Genomic DNA, 23,112 nt, shown 5'->3' on the forward strand with positions numbered 1-23,112 from the left:
CTATTTCCAGATGCTTACACAGAGACTAATGGGGTGTGTTACTGGCATTGGTCACTAGGATTCACCCCTTAAAGGAACACATACACCACTTTGGCGGTTGCAACGTAGAGCAATTTCACATTTATTGCTCACATTAGTGTTGTTTTTGGCAACCCTTTTAATTTTCGTCTTAGTCTTTTGGACGATAATTAGTGGACGATTAGTCTTTGTCATATATAATATAATCATCTCAAAATGTATTTGTCTCCGTTTATTTTTTGTTGACGGAAACTCAAGACTAATTTAGTTTTAGTTGTTTCGTCTGTAAAATTAAAGTAATTTACTCAAAAAAAAAAAAAAAATGAATAAAGGTTTCCAACTATTTCAAATGAACATTGACAGACAGGCATATATTGCAGCATCTTTCTTCAATTACAACACCAACTTGTTGATAGTACACAATCAGCAGGAAAATGGTTTTGTATAATTTAATTATACCCACCTGGACGCCACGAACTGTAAGTAAAAATCATTGTCTAAGAGTTTAAGAGGACGCTCGCCTTTAGCATTAGCGTAATGCTAATTTGAACACGAATGCAATGCTAACGCTACGAGCTACATTTAGTGTGTGATAATCACTCAGCACAGACTTTTAAAGGCTAAAGCAACATTGCATATTCTCGCTGGCTAAGAAAAAAAATCTTACCGTGTGTGCAAGCCTGGATGGAGACTGGAGACAACACACTGCGAGTGACACAATCAGACACTGCTGCGATGCAGGCTAATTATACATAAAAATGTCACACAATGTGAACATGTGACGGAAACTATTGCACATCTTAATCTCGTTCTCGTCTTGTCAGACGAAAACTGGCATTCACGTCGTTATGTTATAGTCACCCAAAACACATTTTTAGCTCGTTATCGTCTCATCAACGTCATGAAAAAAGTGTTCGTTGACGAAATATTTTCGACGTCGTCATCATTGACGAAAAAAAACACTGACTCAAATTGTCTATTTAGTTTTGGAATTTGTTTTAATAATTTCAAGTGTAGAACAAAATAATAATGTAAGAAAATCACAACAAATATGATTTAAAGTTATTGTTTTTATGGTTTGTTTTGTTTTTGTTGTTGAAGTGTTGCAGGTATTTTATCATCAGCAAAATGCTTTCACATTAAGAATGAACATTTTTCTGCGTGCTTAAAAGAACGTGTTATGTATTTTTTCTCTTTACAGACACATATTCATTATTTACATTTATTAAGTTATGTTAGGAATGCTCCAAAATGGAAATGCCTTGGCCGAATCCAAAAACCAAACATGTGAAAACTGAGGCTCAAAATGGAAAACTGAAGCCAAATATTATATCTGAAAGTTGATATTAATTATTGAACTTGTCAGACTTTAAAGTTTTATTTGATCTAAATATGATTAATTGTCACATGGTCGGAGTCCGCGTGAATATCGTTCAGTTACTAAAGCACAGCTATCTACGTAACATAGGATTTTAGAAATATAATCGAAAAACAGTGCACTAGTTAAGGTGAGCATCAACGTATTGACTCATTCAATGAAATGTTAGAATTTAACATCAGAAGATCTCATTATAATAAATTGAGGTACCGCTATCAGATGCAATTTCACCACCGCTCAAGTGCACTTTAAGTGCAGGCTATCAAGGCTTTTTCTTACGCCAAGGCAAATTACATTTTTGGTGCTGTTATTTCAGTAAAAATAGCGTTTCGGACAACATTTTTACTCATATGTCAGTCAGAGATTTTCAGCCACCAAATTTTCGGTACTTCTATAGTTTTGAAAAAAAAAATCATGATTTTAAGACAGTATAATTAAATCAAAATACTATCCTGAACAAATAGTGGTTAGTGGCAAGTTATTTGTTTCTTTTGGTGTCATGTGTGTCCTGCCCATATACCCATGTGATCTGTGTTGTGATTGGTCCAGCCCAATTACTGGTGGGATGCTGAAAGACACGAGTGCGTGGCCTGTCGCTGCACTCACCTCGGCTCCGTCTCTCAACGCTGCGACGTTGAGGGCCGCTGTATCTGCCGACCGGGATTTACAGGCACGCGCTGTGATCAGCGCCGCCAAGGTTACGAGAGACGGGAGACCCGGCGCCCGGTGGAGCGCGTCCCCGTGGATGACGTACAACGGAGATGGGGCGGGCCATCTCGCTCAGGGGGTTGTCCTAGGGGGGCATACTGGCCCAGTGCTGGGGTAACATGGCACGGGAATGACAGTGGTGTGAAGCATGATTGCGTTTTTGTTGTTGTTGTTGTTGTTGTTTTTTTTTTATGCGAATAGTACATAAACAAATAATGTATGTTCAGCTGTGTTTAACCTAACTTAAAGTCGCTTTAAGGTGTACCCCCCCCCCCCCCCCCCCCCCCATCTTGCCCATAGTTTGCTAAGATACATTCCAACTCATTCACAACTCTAAGGAGGGCACGCATTAGTGTGATGGATCACAATTGTGTTGTATGCACACCCTTTTATTTCGTAATGTAACAACTTGGATAAGGTTTACACAGAAAACCTACCATAATTTAAGCATGTTTAGTCAATTATCTCTCAGTTAATTCTTAAATTATAAGACTGTAACTTTTATCATAACACATTTTCTTTCATTGGATGCTGAAAACTATGGACTAATGTGTTGGTACATTAAGCAGATGTTAAAGCACTTATGCTTTTGGTGTGCCGGTGTATGTTTGGGTGACTCGCATGATTTTCTGTAATATCTTCAGAGACGATGGATTTTAGTTGATTATGAGCTGACCCAATCTGATCGCTCAAAAATGCTGCGTTTTTTTTTTTTTTTTTTTTTTTTTTTTTTTAGGTTTTATGGGATGCACAGCAGCTTTGTATGCAGTTTATGAAAATAATATACAATTTGCAGTGGACTTTACTACTTTTTAAATTGTTTGTCAGTGTTGCCCTCCCTTCTCACCTTGTCTGGTCATGTTTGTCTCCAGGCTCAGACATACGGCCTCGCCACAGGTGGACAGTGTGTGCCCTGTCACTGTAACTCTTTTGGTTCCAAGTCGTTTGACTGCGATGAAAACGGTCAGTGTCGGTGCCAGCCGGGTGTCACTGGACCAAAGTGTGACCGCTGCTCACGAGGATTCTTCAACTTCCAGGAAGGAGGCTGCACACGTAAGCAAAGCTAGACTGACTGGGGGGAAAGGTATTGGTGGAAATAAGCACACAATACAATAGTGTTACATTACAAATTATTTCATGGTCCAATGATTGAGTTTCGGTAATGGAAATGTTTCATTGGAATTGTTGGGATTTTTGTAAATATACTTCATTAAAATGTGTACAGTATTTTTTTTTTTTTTTTTCAAGAGTAAGAACAAGCATTTTAACCGAATACAAACAACAGATATTTGAGGCAATCAGGAGGTGCTCTTATTTATTAATAATGAATAGCAAAAGCTCATCATGTTATTAAAGTATTGCCTTAACATATCACATCAAAATCAACTAAATACAAACTTTAATTTCACATTTTACCCACTCAATTTTGACCTGAGTTCAATGAAACTAGACCTGAATCATCCATCGTCAGCTCTAATTCTAGTTTTTAAATATTCAAGGTTGTCAGAAGCTCACCTTGTTTTATAAAGGAATGCAATGAAGCTTTGGTCCTTCTGGTGTTGTCAGAAAGAAAATATTGAATGGGTCAATGAGTAGGATTCTTAAGGAGAAGGTAATACAAAACTATCCATTATTTTAATTACGAATATGCTGACCTATCTTTTAATAGAAGCCTATTAGTCCCCTGGTGTGCTTTCCTATTTGAATACCCCCCGCATAACCCCCCCCCCCCCCCCAAAAAAAAATAAAAAAAATTTAAAAAAATAAAAATTAAAAAATAAAACAGCTTCTTACCGCTCATTCTATTCAGACTATTGTGAGCCGTTGGAAGTACAGTGGTACCGCTACTTGGTTCCAGAAGTAGTCTCGTAACGTAAAAATTCCGTCAATAGAAAAAACTGACTCCTATTGCATGAAAGGATAGTCACGCACTTCGAAGGTATTAATGCTTTGATGGCTTAGAAGATGGTGCCTATCGCCTATCTCACTCTTTTTGACACAAAAACGCTAGGAAACCTGTGTTCGACTGTGCTGTGATGTAGTGAACCGTGTGTGGGCTTAAAAAAAAAAAACTGTTCGTCAGACAAAAACACCAGGAAATTTGCGCTCTTTTGGCGAAGATGTCGACCCGGTATATCAACAACACCGTCACGCCTGGGCACGTCATCATACTGTGACACCCAAATGTAAGCATTCTCAACAATAGGCCAATAGGAGAGCAGAATTACATTCCTGAAGCATGATGGGAAAGATTATTACCGATACACAAGTTTCCTGAGCGAAATATGGGAGGCGCCATCTTGAAAAATTTCTGCTTCCAACTTCCGGTTCAGCGAAAACCTCATGAGTTGCGGTTAAAGTTAGCAGTGTGTTCACGGAGTTAAAACTGCTAAATCAAGCCAGATGAACCCACGGAATCTCCAAAAATGGATTCATTACGACCTAGATGAGACATAGATGAGATTGTATGATTGTTCTTATCACTTCGTTGATCATCTGTGGACAAAATTATTGTCAGGGAAGTTCAATTTTAAACCCCAAGACAGGTAGCAATCAATAGCTTAAATAAGAGAAAGAATCAAATCCAGCCAAGGATTGCCTGCTTCGAAGACTTTATAAACAAGATATAAACTCACCGGCCACTTTATTAGGTACACCTGTCCAACTGCTCGTTAATACTTAATTTCTACTCAGCCAATCACATGGCGGCAACTCAGTGCATTTAGGCATGTAGACATGGTTTAAGGCAATCTCCCGGGGTTCAAACCGAGCATCAGTATGGGGAAGAAAGGTGATTTTAGTGACTTTGAACGTGGCATGGTTGTTGGTGCCAGAAGGCTTGGTCTGAGTATTTCAGAAACTGCTGATCTACTCTTTACAGAGAATGGTCCGAAAAAGAAAAAATATCCAGGGAGCGGCAGTTCTGTGGGCGGAAATGCCTTGTTGATGCCAGAGGTCAGAGGAGAATGGCCCGACTGGTTCAAGCTGATTGAAAGGCAACAGTGACTCAAATAACCACCCGTTACAACCAAGGTAGGCAGAAGAGCATCTCTGAACGCACAGTACGTCGAACTTTGAGGCAGATGGGCTACAGCAGCAGAAGACCACGCCGGGTGCCACTCCTTTCAGCTAAGAACAGGAAACTGAGGCTACAATTTGCACAAGCTCATCGAAATTGGACAATAGAAGATTGGAAAAATGTTGCCTGGTCTGATGAGTCTCGATTTCTGCTGCGACATTCGGATGGTAGGGTCACAATTTGGCGTCAACAACATAAAAGCATGGATCCATCCTGCCTTGTATCAACGGTTCAGGCTGGTGGTGGTGGTGTAATGGTGTGGGGAATATTTTCTTGACACTCTTTGGGCCCCTTGATACCAATTTAGCATCGTTGAAACGCCACAACCTACCTGAGTATTGTTGCTGACCATGTCCATCCCTTTATGACCACAATGTACACAACTTCTTGATGGCTACTTTCAGCAGGATAATGCGCCATGTCATAAAGCTGGAATGATCTCAGACTGGTTTCTTGAACATGCCAATGAGTTCACTGTACTCAAATGGCCTCCACAGTCAGCAGACCTCAATCCAATAGAGGATCTTTGGGATGTGGTGGAACGGGAGATTCGCATCATGGATGTGCAGCCGACAAATCTGCACCAACTGTGTGATGCCATCATGTCAATATGGACCAAACTCTCTGAGGAATGCTTCCAGCACCTTGTTGAATCTATGCCATGAAGAATTGAGGCATCTCTGAAGGCAAAAGGGGGTCCAACCCGTTACTAGCATGGTGTACCTAATAAAGTGGCCGGTGAGTGTATATCAAGGGTACAAATGGTGTGATCCGGCCAGGAGCTGTGACCACGCAGAAGTACAATGAAAATACACAAGTCAAGGGTCTATATGCTTGATGAAAGGGCGTTGCTTACTATGAAATGATACCTTGTACAAAAACGAAAGTGACCCTTATTACAGCCCAACTCTGGTGATTTTCCACAGAAAAACTAGCTCTGGCTGGTACAAGAGGGAGTCAAATCAGATAAGGAATTGAAAGCATGAAAGCATAAAAAACGCATATATTTTCACAGCTGTCGATGTTTATGTTTTTATAAGCATTAATAAAACATTCGTTCACAATTATAACAACCTGTCAGCCTGTGTTGATGCGAGGTATTGATTGATACGCCTGCCACTTGAGTGACCAAACTGAGGTGAAATTACAAATTTGAATTACAATTAATATTACATTTGCGGAATGCAGAATGGCTTGGCATGGATTTTGTTGTTACAAGGAAATACTATAAGGTATGTACATATAAACAAAAATAGTATGTCAGTCTTTTTTATTGCAGATATTGATCGTAATAAAACATTTGGACAACATGATTCCATTTCTTGTTTTATTTAAAACGATTGGTGCATGTGCAAAACAGGTCAATAATCACAATTCATAAAGTTATTTGGGAAAAATAGCATATGAGAATGTGATATTAGAGAGCAGCGCTCCGGAGCCTCGCCAAATTTTCACACAACATTACGACCTCCAATGGGCTTTCTCCTGCTGTCCTCGGTAATTCCAGCTTCAAATAGGGTATATTAAAGTTGCTGCAATTAAAAAGCTGTATTTGGATCTCGGGATCGAGCTGATGGTCTGTCGCGAGGCGAGCCACCGCCTTTAGCCCTAGCCTCCTGACCGCCCCCGGGTAGAATGACGTAGTCTCGATATATGTACGGTATGTCCATCAACGTACAGTAAGTGTTGCTGTGAGGCACATCAACTTATATTCCCTTGCCTAACAGAGTTTTCCAGCTGTAAACAAACGAAGAAAATACTTGTAACACTTGCGTTTATGTGTTGACTTAATTGTGCCTTCAACGCGTACTGATTAGCAACAGGCTAGCAGCAGATACAGTAGTTGTAGTAAATAATATTAAAGATCATCATAATTACAATCATCATTGTGATAACAATATTAAATGCCACAAGTCGTTTAATGCGCAAGATTTTGGCTTCAGTATTTTTTGAGCACCATCCACATGAAAATGCAGGGATAAGAAGAACATGCCTTCCATAACACAGTGGCAACATGGCTACAAAAACATCCGGTCTTTATGGTGGCACGAGGCAGGTATAGCATCTGCCTTCATGAACATGTTCTCCTCCCCTGTCGTCATGATGGTAGATGGATGTGATATTTCCAAATGGTCTTTTTTAAGACCTTTTTTGCACCACGGACCGTTGTGATTTGGGTCTTTTTTTTAATGGACCGGTTTTCTGTCAAATTTTGCACACTTATAAAATTTTGCTCCCAAAGCTTTTGTGGCGGTGAAAAAAAGCCCTCTTTTATATTCAGTTGGACTCTCAATGTTATCCAACGGTGCTAAAAAACTATTTACATCATAAACATACATGTACAACACGAAAATGGCGTTAATTAATGCTTAACGACACGACGAAGTCGTTAAGTAAGAGAGCTGCGTGCAGTTGTTGTGTGCAGCTAACATGGCAAACGTAAGTTAATATTCCTTCCTTTAAAGAAAGTTTGTAGTGTGTACTTTGGAATCGCTGCATTCGCGGTCATTTACAACGTTACGCGCATGCCAAATTTGTCAGAACACCGGCAATGTGTGGCAGAAAAATACAGCAAATATAAAATAACATTTGTTTCTAGCCTAGTCGTGTTAAGTGCAGGGAAAATACAACTCACCCGCTGAATCAGTGGGAGGCCTGAGCTTGTTTCGTTGAGACGAGATGGTCCCGAGATGGGAGAGTGAGAGAAGCCTGCTTCAGAAAGATAAGATTTTGGAAATTCTAGCACAGTTTTCAGTGCTCTCCTAGCGATGTCAGAATATTCCGAAATGACTTTAATCCAGAACCTCGGTAGAGTTGTTGTCTGAAATGTATATTTAAGGTCACCGTCATTTGCGATCTCTACAAGCTGATATTCCTGTTGCACAGACATGCTCGAATCACTCGGTTTATTCACATACGGGTCACAAATCCACTCCTTCGCCGTTCGTGGGTCTTGAGTGATTGGGTAGTAGCATAGATTTTGTTTTCTTCGAGGTTGTAGGCTCATCTTCTAGCTCGTCAAGTTCCCTTTTCCCCGTAAAAAATCTGTTTAAAGACGTATGTTTTTCAGTCATTCTAGTGTGGGGGCTAATTATTTCCGGCAACAAATGTGATGGGCGACGACTTACGTCATACGTTATTATCGAGGCCATGATGTACTCCAATCAATGTATTTCTATGACGACCTCGTATCCTATAGTTGTATATCTAGAGTAGACAGGGATATTGGTGTGTTAAGCGGCACAGGCAAAAGTCAATCGGCCAGAATGCAGTCGTTAATAAATTATTATTTCTGCGCGGCCTGGTACCAAATGCGCCATGGACCGGTACCGGTACTGTTTTACAGTATTGTACAGTATTTTTGCCTCTCGTAACCTGAAATTTCTTTCATAACAGGACGCAATATTTTCCCGTTTAGGCGTGTCATGACCTGAAAATTCCGTTTGTAGAGACGTTCGTAAGTAGAGGTACCACAGTACTCTCTTTGCAGGTAGCTGTGTTCTTTTATATAAAAAAATAAATAATAATAATAATAATAATAATAATAATAATAATAAACGCTCTGCATTGCTTTTAGCACTAAAATGTTGATCTAGTGAGGGTTTCCTGTACTTGGATGTCTGTATGCTGTTTACAGTATAATAATATTGAATGCAAGCGATAATAATATCATGCATTGTGTTATCAACATCTTGCCCTATTTGTACTTGAAAGCTTAAATATACAACATATCTTTGACTCAAGCTTTATGTAAGAGCTAATTGTGAAAATGCATAAGCTGATTAGAGTTCTGCTGGCAGTGTCCATGGTGATGTACCACCTTAATGCTTTCCAATGCCTATTTAAAGCCTCCAACTTTCATAATTGGTAATGTTTATATTTGAGATGCTCATTTGTTTGAATCATCCACTCCAAATGTTTTGCACTGGAGGCAGCAGGTGTCTAGAACTTTATTTGAGCTGCCTAAAATGAGGATTAAGAGTGGCGACTATGAATAGCACTCCCCTTCAGATCTCTGCGTGCAATATGTCATGGATGCCAAGCAAAATTGACAGCCAAGAACAAGCAGGAACAAACAGAGCCATCTCTGTCTCACCGTCATCACAAATTATAAGCTTAAGATTTGTTTGGTACAGCTCGTATTTAAGTTTTGGTGATTAATATATGATGTTAGTCCATATTTAACGTCACAGCTCATTTAATCAGAGATGAGTCAGAAGTTCTACCAGAATGTAGTATCGGTAGATATAGTATTTGAAATTAAACTGTGTTTGTGCGCAGGAACCAGATGCATGAAGTCTATGTTTGAGCTTCATTAAAAATCTGACATTTGAATTGATTGAAATGTAATTTAGCTAGTATTTATCTCAAAAACAGGCTTATCAAATTTGCACTTTTAGCACAGAACGACTACTTTAGAATGACTACATATTACAGTATAGTTTTATTTGATTGGAAAGTTCTCAAAAGGGCAGCCTCACATAGCATTCCTCAACTAAAGTCAATTTAAAGGGATCCACTAATAGAAAAGCGTGTAGTTCTTAAAAGAAAAACCTTATTATGAGTTGAAATAATGTGATATTGAAACCCCTCTTGATTTTTCATTTTTATACAATATGTAAAATTAGTTTAACTAGTTAAACTTGTTGTTGACGTGACATGGTTACGCTGCCCGGCTTCCAGAGTATGGCTCTAGCAACATAAACATGTCATCTGTTCAACCCTTTCAATTTGAATCCGAGAGGAACATTAATGAGCATGACAGCAATGTCGATATTTCACAAAAGGAGCAGCAAAAGCAAAATTAACAGGAAAGATGGAATGAGACAAGACGAGAGTAGGGGAAAAAACAGTGTTCTGCCAAAATGTGCTACAAGAGGCAAATTTGACACCCAAAGTACTACCAAGCTTTCAGCTTGTTTTGTTTAGATGCATACAGACAACATACTAAAGATGCCTTAAGAAAATACTTCAACGTTGTAATATCAAATAAGGATGGTTTAAATATGCTACGTGACTAATGTGGTCAACACATCAAAAATCTGCTTTAAAGCTACCACAATGCTTAAAAGTATGAGAGGGAAACACATGTAAAAAGTATTTTGAGAAAATGAAAGGTTAATAAAAGACTCAGTAAAAAGACAAATAGTAAGTTTTAAACAATGTGTGCATGTGTTGGATGTCTCACCGCGTAGAAGAAATTGGAGCAACTAGTGTTCGTCTAGTGACAGTGACAATCAAAGTCATCACCATGAGCCTCCATTGCGCGCATAAAACATGACGCCCTCCGTAGGTCAAAATGCGTACTAAATGTTATAGATTTTTAAATCAATGGCAATAATTATGTGTTTCTAATAACATATTTTAGTAAAAGAGAACAGTTGTGGCTTATTAGAGCCTTTAAGTCTTGTAATAATGTGCACAAATAATGAAGCAATGATGCATTGTTAGCGGTCAGGCACTAATATGTCTCCTTTGCTGTGTCACAGCATGTCTCTGCGACCATGTGGGCAATAACTGTGACGCCAACACAGGACAGTGTATCTGTCCTCCAAACACACTTGGTGAGAGGTGTGACCGCTGCGCCCCCAACCACTGGGGCCATGATATCATGACTGGATGCAAGGTACCATGACCATAACATACAGTGCATTTAATTAATCATTCACAATTCAGTAACACAGGAACCAGCACTGTCAGGCTGTAACATTCCTAATTTAGACTCTGTGAAGGACTACATAGATGTATATTCAGTTTCTGTATATCACCTTTATATACAGCATTCAGGATCTTACCCTAAAAAAATCATTGAACTCAAATGATTGATTGCCATGATTTATAATATGAATATCTGACTAACTTCATGTCCTCAAATGAGGCAAGTGATTTTAAACACAAGGACCAATTGAAAGTGGCACAGCTTGAAGGCAAACTAGGGACGTCCCAAACTTCCCATATTTTCAATTAGTTGTACCCACCTGAATGCCATGAACTGTATGTAAAAAGTTTCCCGAGCGTTTAACGTGACGCTCGCCACACTAAATAGCAATGCTAACGAGAACGCGAATGCTATGCTAGTGCTCCGAGCCACCTAGCATCGCGTTTGGAACAGCGTCACAACCCTCATCCCCTCCTCCCCCTGTCCCGCTCTCTTCCCTCCGTGTCTCTCAGACATTTCTCGCGTCATTCAACCAACGTCATAACGCATAGAAACGTATGCCTTTACATCCTCAGTAACGGTAACAGTGTTGTAAAGATGGAGAACTTAATTAGATTACTCACTACTGACAAATATAACAGCGTTTGTAACGCCGTTATACTCTAACGCTGTTATTAAGCAACACTGGTCATCAGTGTTGTTAATCTTACTTTTAAAAGTACTTAATGACAATTACAAATTACTTCTCCCAAAAAGTAATTGCGTTAGTAACTCAGTTATCTCACTGTAAGAGTAACTACCGTACTTTTCGGATTATAAATCACAGTTTTTTTTTCATAGTTAGGTTGGGGTGGCGACTTATACTCAGGAGCAACTTATGTGTGAAATTATTAACACTTTGTTATATCATTTCAAATGTTATTTTGGTGTTTTGGAGTGACACTGATGGTTTGGTAAACTTGTTGCATGTTTTTTTTATGCTATAGTTATCTGAATAACTCTTAATAGCTATGGCCACGTTCGCGTTCTGCCTTTGGCAATGTGTGTTCAATTGTACTATTGACTTTTTTTATATTGAAATGCATGCTTTTAGTTTGTGGCGCTTTCACTCCCAAGTGGGGCGCACTCGCACTTGTTTACGCGAAGAAGAGCGCTCACACGCCAGAAGAAGACGAACAACAACGCAGCGTCTGAGCGAGTGGGCGAGAGAGAAAGAGAGAGAGCGAGAGAGAGAGAGAGAGAGAGAGAGAGAAACACGGCTGTGAAAATAGCTCTACACAGGCAGCGCCTGTGTGTATCACCTTTTCTGTTGCTGTTGTGTGTTTTCCACCCGCGATCGGACACTTAGAGCCAGTTGTGTGGTTGTTTGAATGATATGCTAATGCTAGCAAACGCATTCCAACCGTTTGTGTCATTGCTGTAATAGCAGCTAATTATCATTTATTTACATTGATGCGAACCTGTTTGGTATCAAGGACGAAATGGATTAGTATTATTTCTATTTTTAGTTTCACTCTTCAAAGATGTTGTCATAACGACGGCCAAAATTAAGTCAGCAAATTATACGGACGTCCAGCATCGTCATTTGGGAGTTTAGCTCGCTGTATAGCCAGGACCGAGCCGTAGCATCCTGGGACAGTATATTTGCATTTCGTTGTTCATGCATCATGTAAAATTATTATACTTTACACTTATTCAGCATGTTGTTCTCTATTGTATTTTTATTTTAAATTGCCTTTCAAGATGACATATCTGTTGTGTTGTGTTGTCTATGTGTTGGATTTTATCAAGTAAAATGCCCCCCAAAATGTGACTTATACACCAGTGCGACTTATATATGTTCTTTTCCTCTTCGTTTGGCATTTTATGGCTATTGCGACTTATACTCAGGTGCGACATATAGTCCTAAAAATACGGTAGTTATTCAGCACAGTAACTGACGTTATTTGTCATTTTCTACACGTTATTACATTATACATTCTATAACATCTTTCATATAAAATATTTTTATATTAACTGATTGCATTGAACTTATTTTTTTCACCCCCCCCCCCCCCAAAAAAAAGCATTGTTGTAGTTGTTTTGATTTAAAAAAAAAAAAAAAAAAACATCACACAAGGTCATGGATACCTATGTACACGTATTAGGGCAAGTGACTATTTTTGGCAATAGAAATAAAACTACAGTCACCACCCCTTTCCCTCCTTCCTATAGGCAGCTGTGAAAAAATCAGACAACTCACCCTTCATTCAACCAAATTGTAGTAACGCGTCCCTTCACATCCTCGGTAACGGCTTTGCAAAGAAATTTCACTTTCACTTAGCTGTTAATTTGTTTTGCACACCAAACAGAGAACCAGGTCACACATCTGCAAATATAGAGCAAAGGGGTGACCACCTCTTGAGATGTTCGTCGGGGGGGGGGGGGGGGGGGGGGGCATCCTGGCAGTAATCAAGAAGTAGACAAGCATCTTTCCAACATCTGGTTGAGATTTGTTTTTGTCCGTTACAGTTGATTAAAGACATGATTGCTACATGTGTGCAGGAATGTGGCTGTAGTGTGGTGGGCTCAGTAAAACAGCAGTGCAACGTCAACACAGGCTGTTGCCTTTGTCGTGACTCCTTCAGAGGGGAGAAATGTAATGAATGTCAGCTGGGCTTCAGAGACTTTCCTCAGGTAAAGTATATCTTATGAACCGTTTACATTGCCTCATACTGTTTCTGTTCCTACTATGATACTAAAATAACACATTTTGAATTAGTGTAGAGCAGTTGTAATGGAAATAAATACACTATGAGTTATTTCCTTTGTGATGTTCTTGGCAGTGCACCCCATGTCAGTGTAACCTCTTAGGATCAGACACCGAGACTTGTGACCTAGAACGAAGAGTTTGCGCATGTGCAGATCGAACTGGCAAGTGCAGCTGCAAGGTACAAATATGATTCTTCTTTTTGTCACAGGAAAAGATACAAGCACAACATACAATAAATCTATATGTTTTCATCTTTACTTTAAGGAAAATGTGATGGGTGACCACTGTGACCATTGCAAGCCCAACTCATTCGGCTTATCCTTACAAAATCCTCTGGGCTGTAGCAAATGCTATTGTTATGGCCTGACAAATTCCTGCACCGAGTCACAGGGACTCATTAGGATGTGGGTGAGTAGACACTGTATATTAACATACAAGTTTTAACTGACTGTTTTAGTGACTGGACACACTCCAAATGACCAAATAAAACATGATTATTGTACTTTCATAATATAAGAGCTGATACATAGTGTTTTTTTGTTTGTTTTTACCCACGTAACAGTGGAATTACGCACAAATGTGTTGTTGTTTTTTTTTTAGTTATTGTTTAAATAATTATAGCACTGTGGTAACAAAACTTTACATTATTATCTTTGCTAAGGGAAAATGTCATTAGACTGTATACAGTGATATGAAAAAGTGTCTGAACCTTTTGGAATTTATCACATTTCTGCATAAAATCCTCATCAAATGTGATCTGATTTTTGTCAAAATCATACAGATCTAACAACAGTGTCTGCTCTAACTAAAACCACCCAAACATTTATAGGTTTTATACTTTAATGAGGATAGCATGCAAACTAGGACAAAACGGGGGGAAATAAGTAAGTGAACCCCTCTGTCTAAGGAGACTTAAAGAGCAATTGAAACCATTTTTTTTACCAAATAATTTATGTCAGGTGTGTGCCCAATCACTGATGGTTTAAAGCTGCCCTGCCCACTATAAAACACACACCTGGTAAGAAGTGTCTTGATGAGAAGCAATGTCTGATGTGCATCATGGCTAGGTCAAAAGAGCTGTCTGAAGACCTGCGATCAAGGATTGTTGATTTGTATAAAGCTGGGAAAGGATACAAAACCATCTCTAAAAGTCTGGATGTTCATTAGTTGACAGTAAGAGAAGTTGTCTACAAATGGAGAGAGTTTGGCACTGTTGCTTCTATCCCAAGGAGTGGCCGTCCACCAAAGATGACGCCAAAAGTTTAGCACAGAATACTTAGAGAGGTAAAAAAAGAACCCTAGAGTGTCTGCTGAAGACTTACAGAAATCACTGGCACTCTCCAATATCTCTGTGCACACATCAACTATATGTAAAACTATGGCCAAGAATAGTGTTCAAGGTAGGACTCCATGGAGGAAGCTACTGCTGTCTAAAAAAAACATTCTTGCTTGTTTAATGTTCGCAAAAAGGCACTTGGACACTTCACAGAAGTTTTGGCAAAATATTTACTGGACTGATTAAACCAAAATTGAATTGTTTGGGAGTAACACACAATGTCGTGTGGAGAAAAAATAGAACAGCTCACCAACATCAACACATCATCCCCACAGTGAAGCATGGTAGAGGGAGCATCATGATTTGGGGCTATTTTGCTGCCTCAAGGCCTGGACAACTTGCAATCATTAATGGAAGAATGAATTGAAAAGTTTATTAGGATGTTTTGCAGAAAAACCTGAAGCCGTTTGTCAAACAGTTGAAGCTAAAAAGAGGATGGATGATGCAACAAGACAATGTTTCAAAACACAGAAGTATATCAACTTCAGAATGGTTTCAGAAGAACAGAATTTACGTTCTGAGATGGCCAAGTCAAAGTTCAGACTTGAACTCCATTGAGATGCTGTGGCATGACCTAAAGACAGTGATTCATACCAGACACCCCAGGAATCTGAAGTACAGCAGTTTTGTAGAGAATAATGGGTCAAGATTAGTCCTGACCGATGTGCCAGACTGATCTGCAGCTATAGGAAGCGTCTGGTTGAAGTTATTGCTGCCAAAGGATGCGGCCACAAAATATTAAATGTGATGGATCACTTGCTTACCCCTTCTGCCATTGTTTGCATACTGTCCTCATTAAAATATGAAAAACTATAAATGTTTGGGTGGTTTTAGTTAAAGCAGACAGTTTTTTCATCTTTGTGATTTTGACAAAGATCAGATCACATTTGATAGTGACTTTATGCACAAATGTGAGAAATTCCAAAAGGTTAGGATACTTTTTCATACCACTATATGCATGTGTTCATATTATTGTATAGTATCATTGGTTTTAATTTAATTTTACATTCATTCTTACAGGGATAAGGCATTTATTAAGGGAACAAATTCATTTATATCATAATGTTAAGACATATACATGTGATAAGGTTGTTTTCACAGACAATAGCACAAAGTAATTAATTGAGATCTGGACTTTATTTTTCCAAAGGAAAAAACATGTCCCAGAGCAATCAAATCATGTGCTCTGCACAACATGTTGGCCTGTAAAATTAATTTGTATAATTGATTCGGAAGTAGCATTTTAATGTTATTTGTCATATAATTGATTTTGTTTTAAATGAAACAACACGCCACCATTTTAATGTTTGTAACAGTTGAAACTGTTGGCTTGCAATGATGATTGAAATCAGCAGTCTCCCCTGTGCGACTCTCAACAATGCAGCCATTGCTTTATTATCCTTTATGTCTGAGCTATATATACAGTACAAGTTTAATAGAGTTCACATATTTTCTTCCCATCCTAATACACTCCTCAACAAAGCCACATATCAACACTTTAGGACTTGGGGGACATGAAAAAAAAGATCCGAGCCCAGGCAGATGAATCTATTTTTTGAAATCACTCTGCTCAACCTTATGCTGGAGTCAATAATGAACTCCTGATATCATTCATGTATCCCTGAAATGAAAACAAATAAAATGGGTGACAGGAAGGATGAAAACCATTTTAATTTACTCCTTGCTATTGGTAATAACTCATATATCATTCAAACATCAGACAGCAATAGTCTCATTGTAACAATACTTGGAAACATTTTTACTGTTGGCAATGGATACCACTTTTCAAGGGGAAAGTGACTGAGGCCAACCACAAATTGCAAATGTTTGCAAACAATTGACACCCTCCCAAAAAAAAGCATATAGTTTCTTTTTTAATTGTGTAAACCATAAATGTGCCACAAGCTATAATTCTAAAACATTTTTATTAGCATTTCACTCTAGAAATAATATTGCTAAACAAATATCAGTTAATTAAACTGTAAGTGCAAGTTAGATGAGTTAATTGAGCTGCATTGTGCCTTCAAATGTTTTTTTCTAAAACTATTATTTTTTATTTAATATTCATAGTCTTGATACAATAATTTTCCATTGTTTTTTCCGTGTTTTAAATATGCAGTGATCCCTCATTTTTCGTGGTTAATGGGGACCAGAACTCGCCGTGATAAGTGAAAAACCGCAAAGTAGCCCCCCCCCCCCACAAAAAAAAATGTGATCAGTGTATCTATTCGCATTTATCATTGTAAAGAGATACATACTTTATAAGACATGTTTTTGCACTTTTTTCCCCAAAGTATAATTTAAAAAGTTTTATGTGTATGGTGGAAAACACAGACAAGGCTGAAAAAGCAGTTTTTTATCTTGCACCCCTCTTTAAAATAAACTTCTGTATTTTAAGCCAAATGAACTGTTGTGTTTGATAGAACAATGTGTCTGTATGCTGCCATATCAGTTTCATGGCGAATTAAGCCCCCAAACTATTTTTAATTTGTCCGTTTTACACTGGAGACCCCCGTTCACAGACACTGCGCAACCGCTTTTGTTTCAACTCAGCCATAAAAGAAGGCAAGTAATTATATTTATTATTCAAAATGTCTGTCATGTTTAGCTTGGAATCATTAATTGACGTCTAATATTTAGTTAAAAAAAAAAAAAAAAAAAAAACTTCAAACATGTATTCACTCGCATATTTTAAACTTATTAACAAATTACGTCATAATGAAAAAAATAATGTCTGTAAATGGATATCGACCTCATAACTATTGCTTAATTTTTACAGTAACACATTTTTTTGTTACTGTCCATTTTACCCGATATTTTAGATTATAAATAATCGATCCAAACAAAGAAAAATTGAAAAAAAAAATTAAAGGGTAAAAACATGAAAAAGAACATTTCAACCATTCCTTGATGTCTGCGATTTCTGCATCGCGACCCTTGTAATTTTACCATGTTTTACCCATGGGGGATGGCGTGGCTCAGTGGTAGAGTAGTTGTTCCCCCAACCTAGAGGTTGTGGGTTCGATTCTCTGCCCTGATGAACTCGCCTAGGTATCCTTGAGCAAGATACTGAACCCCACATTGCTCCTGGTGCTGCGTCACCAGTAGGTAGATGGCAATGTAGTGTAAAGCGCTTTGAGCACCTTGAAAGGTGGAAAAGCGCTATACAAGTATAACACCATTTACCATTTACCCATAAAATCAACAAAAAGTCCAGCTGTGGCCATTCACAGCTATGTCTTGACACTCGGTGATATATGCTATACAGTTTTTGGATCGAAACAAGGTAAGTATGCGATGATATCCCATTAAAATCATGGTGTCTTTAATTATGCTCTCTCATGTTCTTACCTCCAGTTAGGTTTTAGTGGTTTAATTTTTTTTATATATATATATTTTTTAATTCCCTCCTGTTCAAAATTTTTCCTCCACCAGAAAATTGAGATTTTAAGCTTTCCAATGATGTATTACACATGCGTATAGGACAATTTTGAAATTTGGACAAATTGAGGGTCTCAGAGTGGAATTTCAAGTCGTCTGAGTGTTTTCCGCCATATATGTACTGTATATGTATTTTGTTTTTTAAGCACTTCAAATGTAATAGTTATGATAAGTTTTAAACATGTTACTGTCCCACTGAATTATTTTTAAACAAGAAAAAAAGTAGATGCCCAATCCATTAAAAAAAAAAAAAAAACGGGGGAAAATGCTTGTCTTTATTAAATGCTTCATTGAGTGAGTCCACTCAAATCCGCTCAAGGTGCTCACTTACACACGAGTTACACAATGTTGACGCATGCGGCGCTTTGAAGTCTCATCTTACAAGCGTCTCTGACAAGAGCAAACCTTAACTGTCTGTCAATCATCGTTAACTTTAAAAAGCAACTCCAGTGCACTGCCTTACCAAGAAAAGCAGCAGGAGCAAGATCGTATCGGGACAGCTCTATTAAATCTAGATTTTTTATTTATTTTTTTTTTTTTAATTCAAAAAATATCGGTGATGAACTGAGGGCACGAAGTAGTGAGGGATCTCTGTACTTTTAATCATATGCTCCTAATATACCAGTACGTCTTGCATGAAAGCTATTTGTGTTTGTTTGATGTATCAAATTGGGGTATTTTGACATAGTGCTGTACATTTTTCACATTTTGGTTTTCATTCTAGTTAACACTGAGACCAGAGCAGACAGTGCTTCCCCTAGTGGATAAAAGTAGCATCATTGAGACTACAACAGGAGTGAGCTTCCAACACCCGGAGATCCTCGCACACTCTGAGCTGGTCACTCAAGTTCTTTCCGAGCCTTATTACTGGAAACTACCACAACAGTTCCGAGGCTCCATGGTAGGGAACTTGCCTGTAACGTTGGTTGTTCTAATCAATTTCTGGTTATGTGTTGATATGTCCTTTGATAATTTCTCAACATGTTTTCATTTAGATCACGGCATACGGTGGTAAATTGAAGTATGCTGTGTACTATGAGGCCAGAGATGAAACTGGGCCCTCCTCATATGAGCCCCAGGTAATTATCAAGGGTGGTGCTAACCACAACATCGTGATGACGCGCCATGTAACGGGACTCCAGATTGGTCAGCTCACACGGCATGAGATTGACATGACAGAGGTATGATAAGGAATGAGAAAATCTATTCACTACAAAGGAATGTTGTATATTTTCTTGGATTTAACTTTGTAATTGATGTCTTGTCTCTATCGACAGCATGAGTGGAGGCACGCAGACGGACGGCCAATGACACGCCAGGATTTCATGGACGTCTTGTTCTATGTGGACTTTGTCCTCATCAAGGCATCACATGGCAACCAGATGAGACACAGCCGGTAAAATGAATACCGATGCGCTCTTCAGCATTAAAAAAAAAAATGTTTTTAGTAACTTACAAAAAATATGTTTTGTGTCCCTTGCAGTATTTCTGAGATAAGTCTGACTGTGGCAGAAGCTGGTACACCAACCAGAGAGAGTGAGAAAGCTTACCAAATAGAACAATGTGAATGTCCAACTGGATACTCTGGACTGTCCTGTGAGGTGAGCCCAAAACCAACTAACCACAAACATTTACAATACAAATGTTTCCAAGCTTTTTTGGGGGAATAGTTGTCTTGCAATTGCTCTCTATTATTTTTCTGGTGAAAGGACTGTTTGGGGGGAGGGCTTCAACATACCAAGAAACACCCGTATTTTTTTGGACTATAAGACACTCTATGTGTGACGTTGCTGTGCAAAAGGAATATGGCATTTGATCTACAAAACCAAAACCAAAAATAAGTGTTTTTGGTAGCCCTTTTAATTTTCGTCTTAGTATTTTGGGTGAAAATACTTATTAGTCTTAGTCATATCATATGTCATTTCAAAATGTGTTTGTCTTCGTCTAGTATTAGTCAACATTTACTCAAATTGTTTTTGTCCGTAAATTTGAAAAGTTTTAGTCCAAAGACAAATAAATAAATAAATAAATGTTTCCAACTATTTCAAATGAACGTTGACAGATGAGCACATATTGTAGCGTGTACATGGACAATGCCGACTTCCTGGTGATTATCCACACTCAGCAGCAAAACAGTACATTATTATCAAATTAATTATACCCAACTGGATGCCACATACTGTGTGTAACAAAAAGCACTAGCCTTAAGTTAGGCTATGAATACTATGCTAACGCTATGAGTTACATTTAGTGTGTGATGATCACTCAGCACAGACCTCTAAATGCTAAAGCAAGATTGCATATTCTTTCTTGCCAAGATAAAAAAACAAAATCTTACTGTGAGTTTCAAAAGAGGCAAGGCTGGAGAGGACACCGGTATGTCACATGAATGACACAACCAGACACTGCTACGATGCAGGCTAAAAGCCAAATTATACTGGACCCGTTTGCTGTATAGAGCCGCCAAGCGCAGTGTTGACTGCGTGCTCCGCAGTACGTTAAAAATAGGACAAAACATACTGGCTTCGTACAACTGCGGTCCGGCAGCTCCCTCCGTCGTGAGCTGTCGTGCACTTAACAGAGAAATGGAGAGAGAGGTGGACTTGATTTGACTGAACATTTTTCCTGAATTTATTTTGCTTTTACCATGGGTTTGTGACACCCCGACCACACTAACAACCCGTTTGCTACTATGTAATTACTGTTTCAAATTACATAACGTGCATACTCATAGCTTCTGCTATGGTGTTCCATTCAGATTCCTTTTCAATGTCGTCCTTATAAAAAATGATCTGCTGCATCATAAATCACTTTGTGACTTTCCACCTCCATGATGATGCGTTCTTCATCCATGTTCGCTGGTGTTTAAACCATGAATAAGAACCTAGCCTGTTGACTGCAGGCCTGGCTCCGCCCATTCTGAGTCTCTGGCAAAAATAGAAAATAGCCCAAAACATCCTTCGTGCTCTGGCACGTCGAAGATGGCCCACAATAAATCCGTAGCGCTGATGTGGCCGGTATAATTTCAACAATAGGATAGAATGGAAACGGATTGGCTCCAGCGCAATATCTTGCCGGACCCGGACCGTTTACGCATCCGGTATAATTTGGCCTTAACTACACAGAAAAAAAATATCACACAATGTGAACATGTGACAGAAACTATGGCACATTTTCGACTGGTTCTCGTCTCACCAGACAAAAACTGTCATTCGTCTCGTTATGTTTTAGTCTCTGAAGACACGTTTTAGTTTGTTATCGTCTTGTCACCCTCATGAAAAAATTGTTCATCAACAAAATATTTTCGTTACAGTCATCGTTGACGTGTTGAATTTTACCTGAATTTAGTAAATCCTAACGATAATACAAAATGTTGGTCGCAACTATTGAGATGTTTTCAACTTCTTCAAAGAAAAGGTATGTTTGCAAAGGACTGCCTGAGCTTTAAATTGCTGCCTGTGTTTTGCTTTGCCCCACTAGGATAAGAACCCTTCGTTCAATTGTTATGTTTGTCAAACCAATTCAACTGAGTCCAGCTTCTCCTCTTAAGCCACAGAAAGCAAAGATGGTTAAGCCAAATTTTAGTTGAGTGAGGATCTAAATAGAGAGGAGGTTATGATACACATAAAACACAGCTCTGGCCAATACAACTATGTGACAATCATCAATTTGTACTACTACGTATTGCTGCGATTAACTCGAGTAATTTGATTAAAAAAAAGATTCAAATTAAAATTTTGCTGTTTCGAGTATTCCTTTAAAGTGGCGTTGTAATTGTTTGTTTTGAAGGTGTTTGCATTTAGTTTTTTCGATTTGCGTGGATACACTTCCCTCTAGTGGCAACAGTGAATGTGACATAACTCATTTCACATGGCTGAATCCAGCTGCTCCCTTTTAAGACCAACATAAGCTTTTGTTTTTTTTTTATTGCATTTGTAAGTTAGTTTATAGGTATATTTACAGTGGGGCAAATAAGTATTTAGTCAACCACTAATTGTGCAAGTTCTCCCACTTGAAAATATTAGAGAGGACTGTAATTGTCAACATGGTTAAACCTCAACCATGAGAGACAGAATGTGCAAAAAAAAAAAGAAAATCACATTGTTTGATTTTTAAATAATTTATTTGCAAATCATGGAGGAAAATAAGCATTAGGTCTTTACCAAAAGTTCATCTCAATATTTTGTTATGCACCCTTTGTTGGCAATAACGGAGGCCAAACGTTTTCTGTAACCCTTCACAAGCTTTTCACACTCTGTTGCTGGAATTTTGGCTCATTCCTCCATGCAGAGCTCCTCTAGAGCAGTGATGTTTTGGGACCGTCGTTGGGCAACACAGACTTTCAACTCCCTCCACAGATTTTCTATGGGGTTGAGATCTGGAGACTGGCTAGGCCACTCCAGGACCTTGAAATGCTTCCTACGAAGCCACTCCTTTGTTGCCTTGGCTGTGTGTTTGGGATCATTGTCATGTTGAAAGACCCAGCCACGTCTCATCTTCAATGCCCTTGCTGATGGAAGGAGATTTTCACTCAAAATCTCTCGATACATGGCCCCATTCATTCTTTCCTTTTCACAGATCAGTCTTTCTGGTCCCTTTGCAGAAAAACAGCCCTAAAGCATGATGTTTCCAGCCCCATGCTTCACAGTGGGTATGGTGCAATTCAGTATTCTTTTTCCTCCAAACAAGAGAACCTGTGTTTCTACCAAAAAGTTCTATTTTGGTTTCATCTGACCATAAC

General features: G+C 38.6%; 1 protein-coding gene across 5 annotated transcripts in view; it reads left to right on the forward strand.

Moving 5' to 3' along the window:
- lama2 (laminin, alpha 2) overlaps positions 1–23,112 on the forward strand; it is a 338,873-nt gene that overhangs the window by 206,149 nt on the left and 109,612 nt on the right. For 3 of the 5 annotated variants that reach the window (XM_057822981.1, XM_057822982.1, XM_057822979.1), the window contains exons 23-32: positions 1,946–2,218; positions 2,977–3,157; positions 10,673–10,809; positions 13,387–13,518; positions 13,668–13,772; positions 13,859–14,002; positions 19,096–19,272; positions 19,367–19,552; positions 19,649–19,767; positions 19,855–19,972. In XM_057822981.1, the coding sequence (XP_057678964.1) occupies positions 1,946–2,218; positions 2,977–3,157; positions 10,673–10,809; positions 13,387–13,518; positions 13,668–13,772; positions 13,859–14,002; positions 19,096–19,272; positions 19,367–19,552; positions 19,649–19,767; positions 19,855–19,972 (1,572 nt within the window). The remainder of the gene's footprint in view (positions 1–1,945; positions 2,219–2,976; positions 3,158–10,672; positions 10,810–13,386; positions 13,519–13,667; positions 13,773–13,858; positions 14,003–19,095; positions 19,273–19,366; positions 19,553–19,648; positions 19,768–19,854; positions 19,973–23,112) is intronic. The other 2 variants (XM_057822983.1, XM_057822984.1) reach the window with 1 other exon arrangement.

The sequence above is a fragment of the Corythoichthys intestinalis genome, chromosome 19, assembly GCF_030265065.1.
Source record: "Corythoichthys intestinalis isolate RoL2023-P3 chromosome 19, ASM3026506v1, whole genome shotgun sequence".
NCBI classification, from domain to species: Eukaryota; Metazoa; Chordata; class Actinopteri; order Syngnathiformes; family Syngnathidae; genus Corythoichthys; species Corythoichthys intestinalis.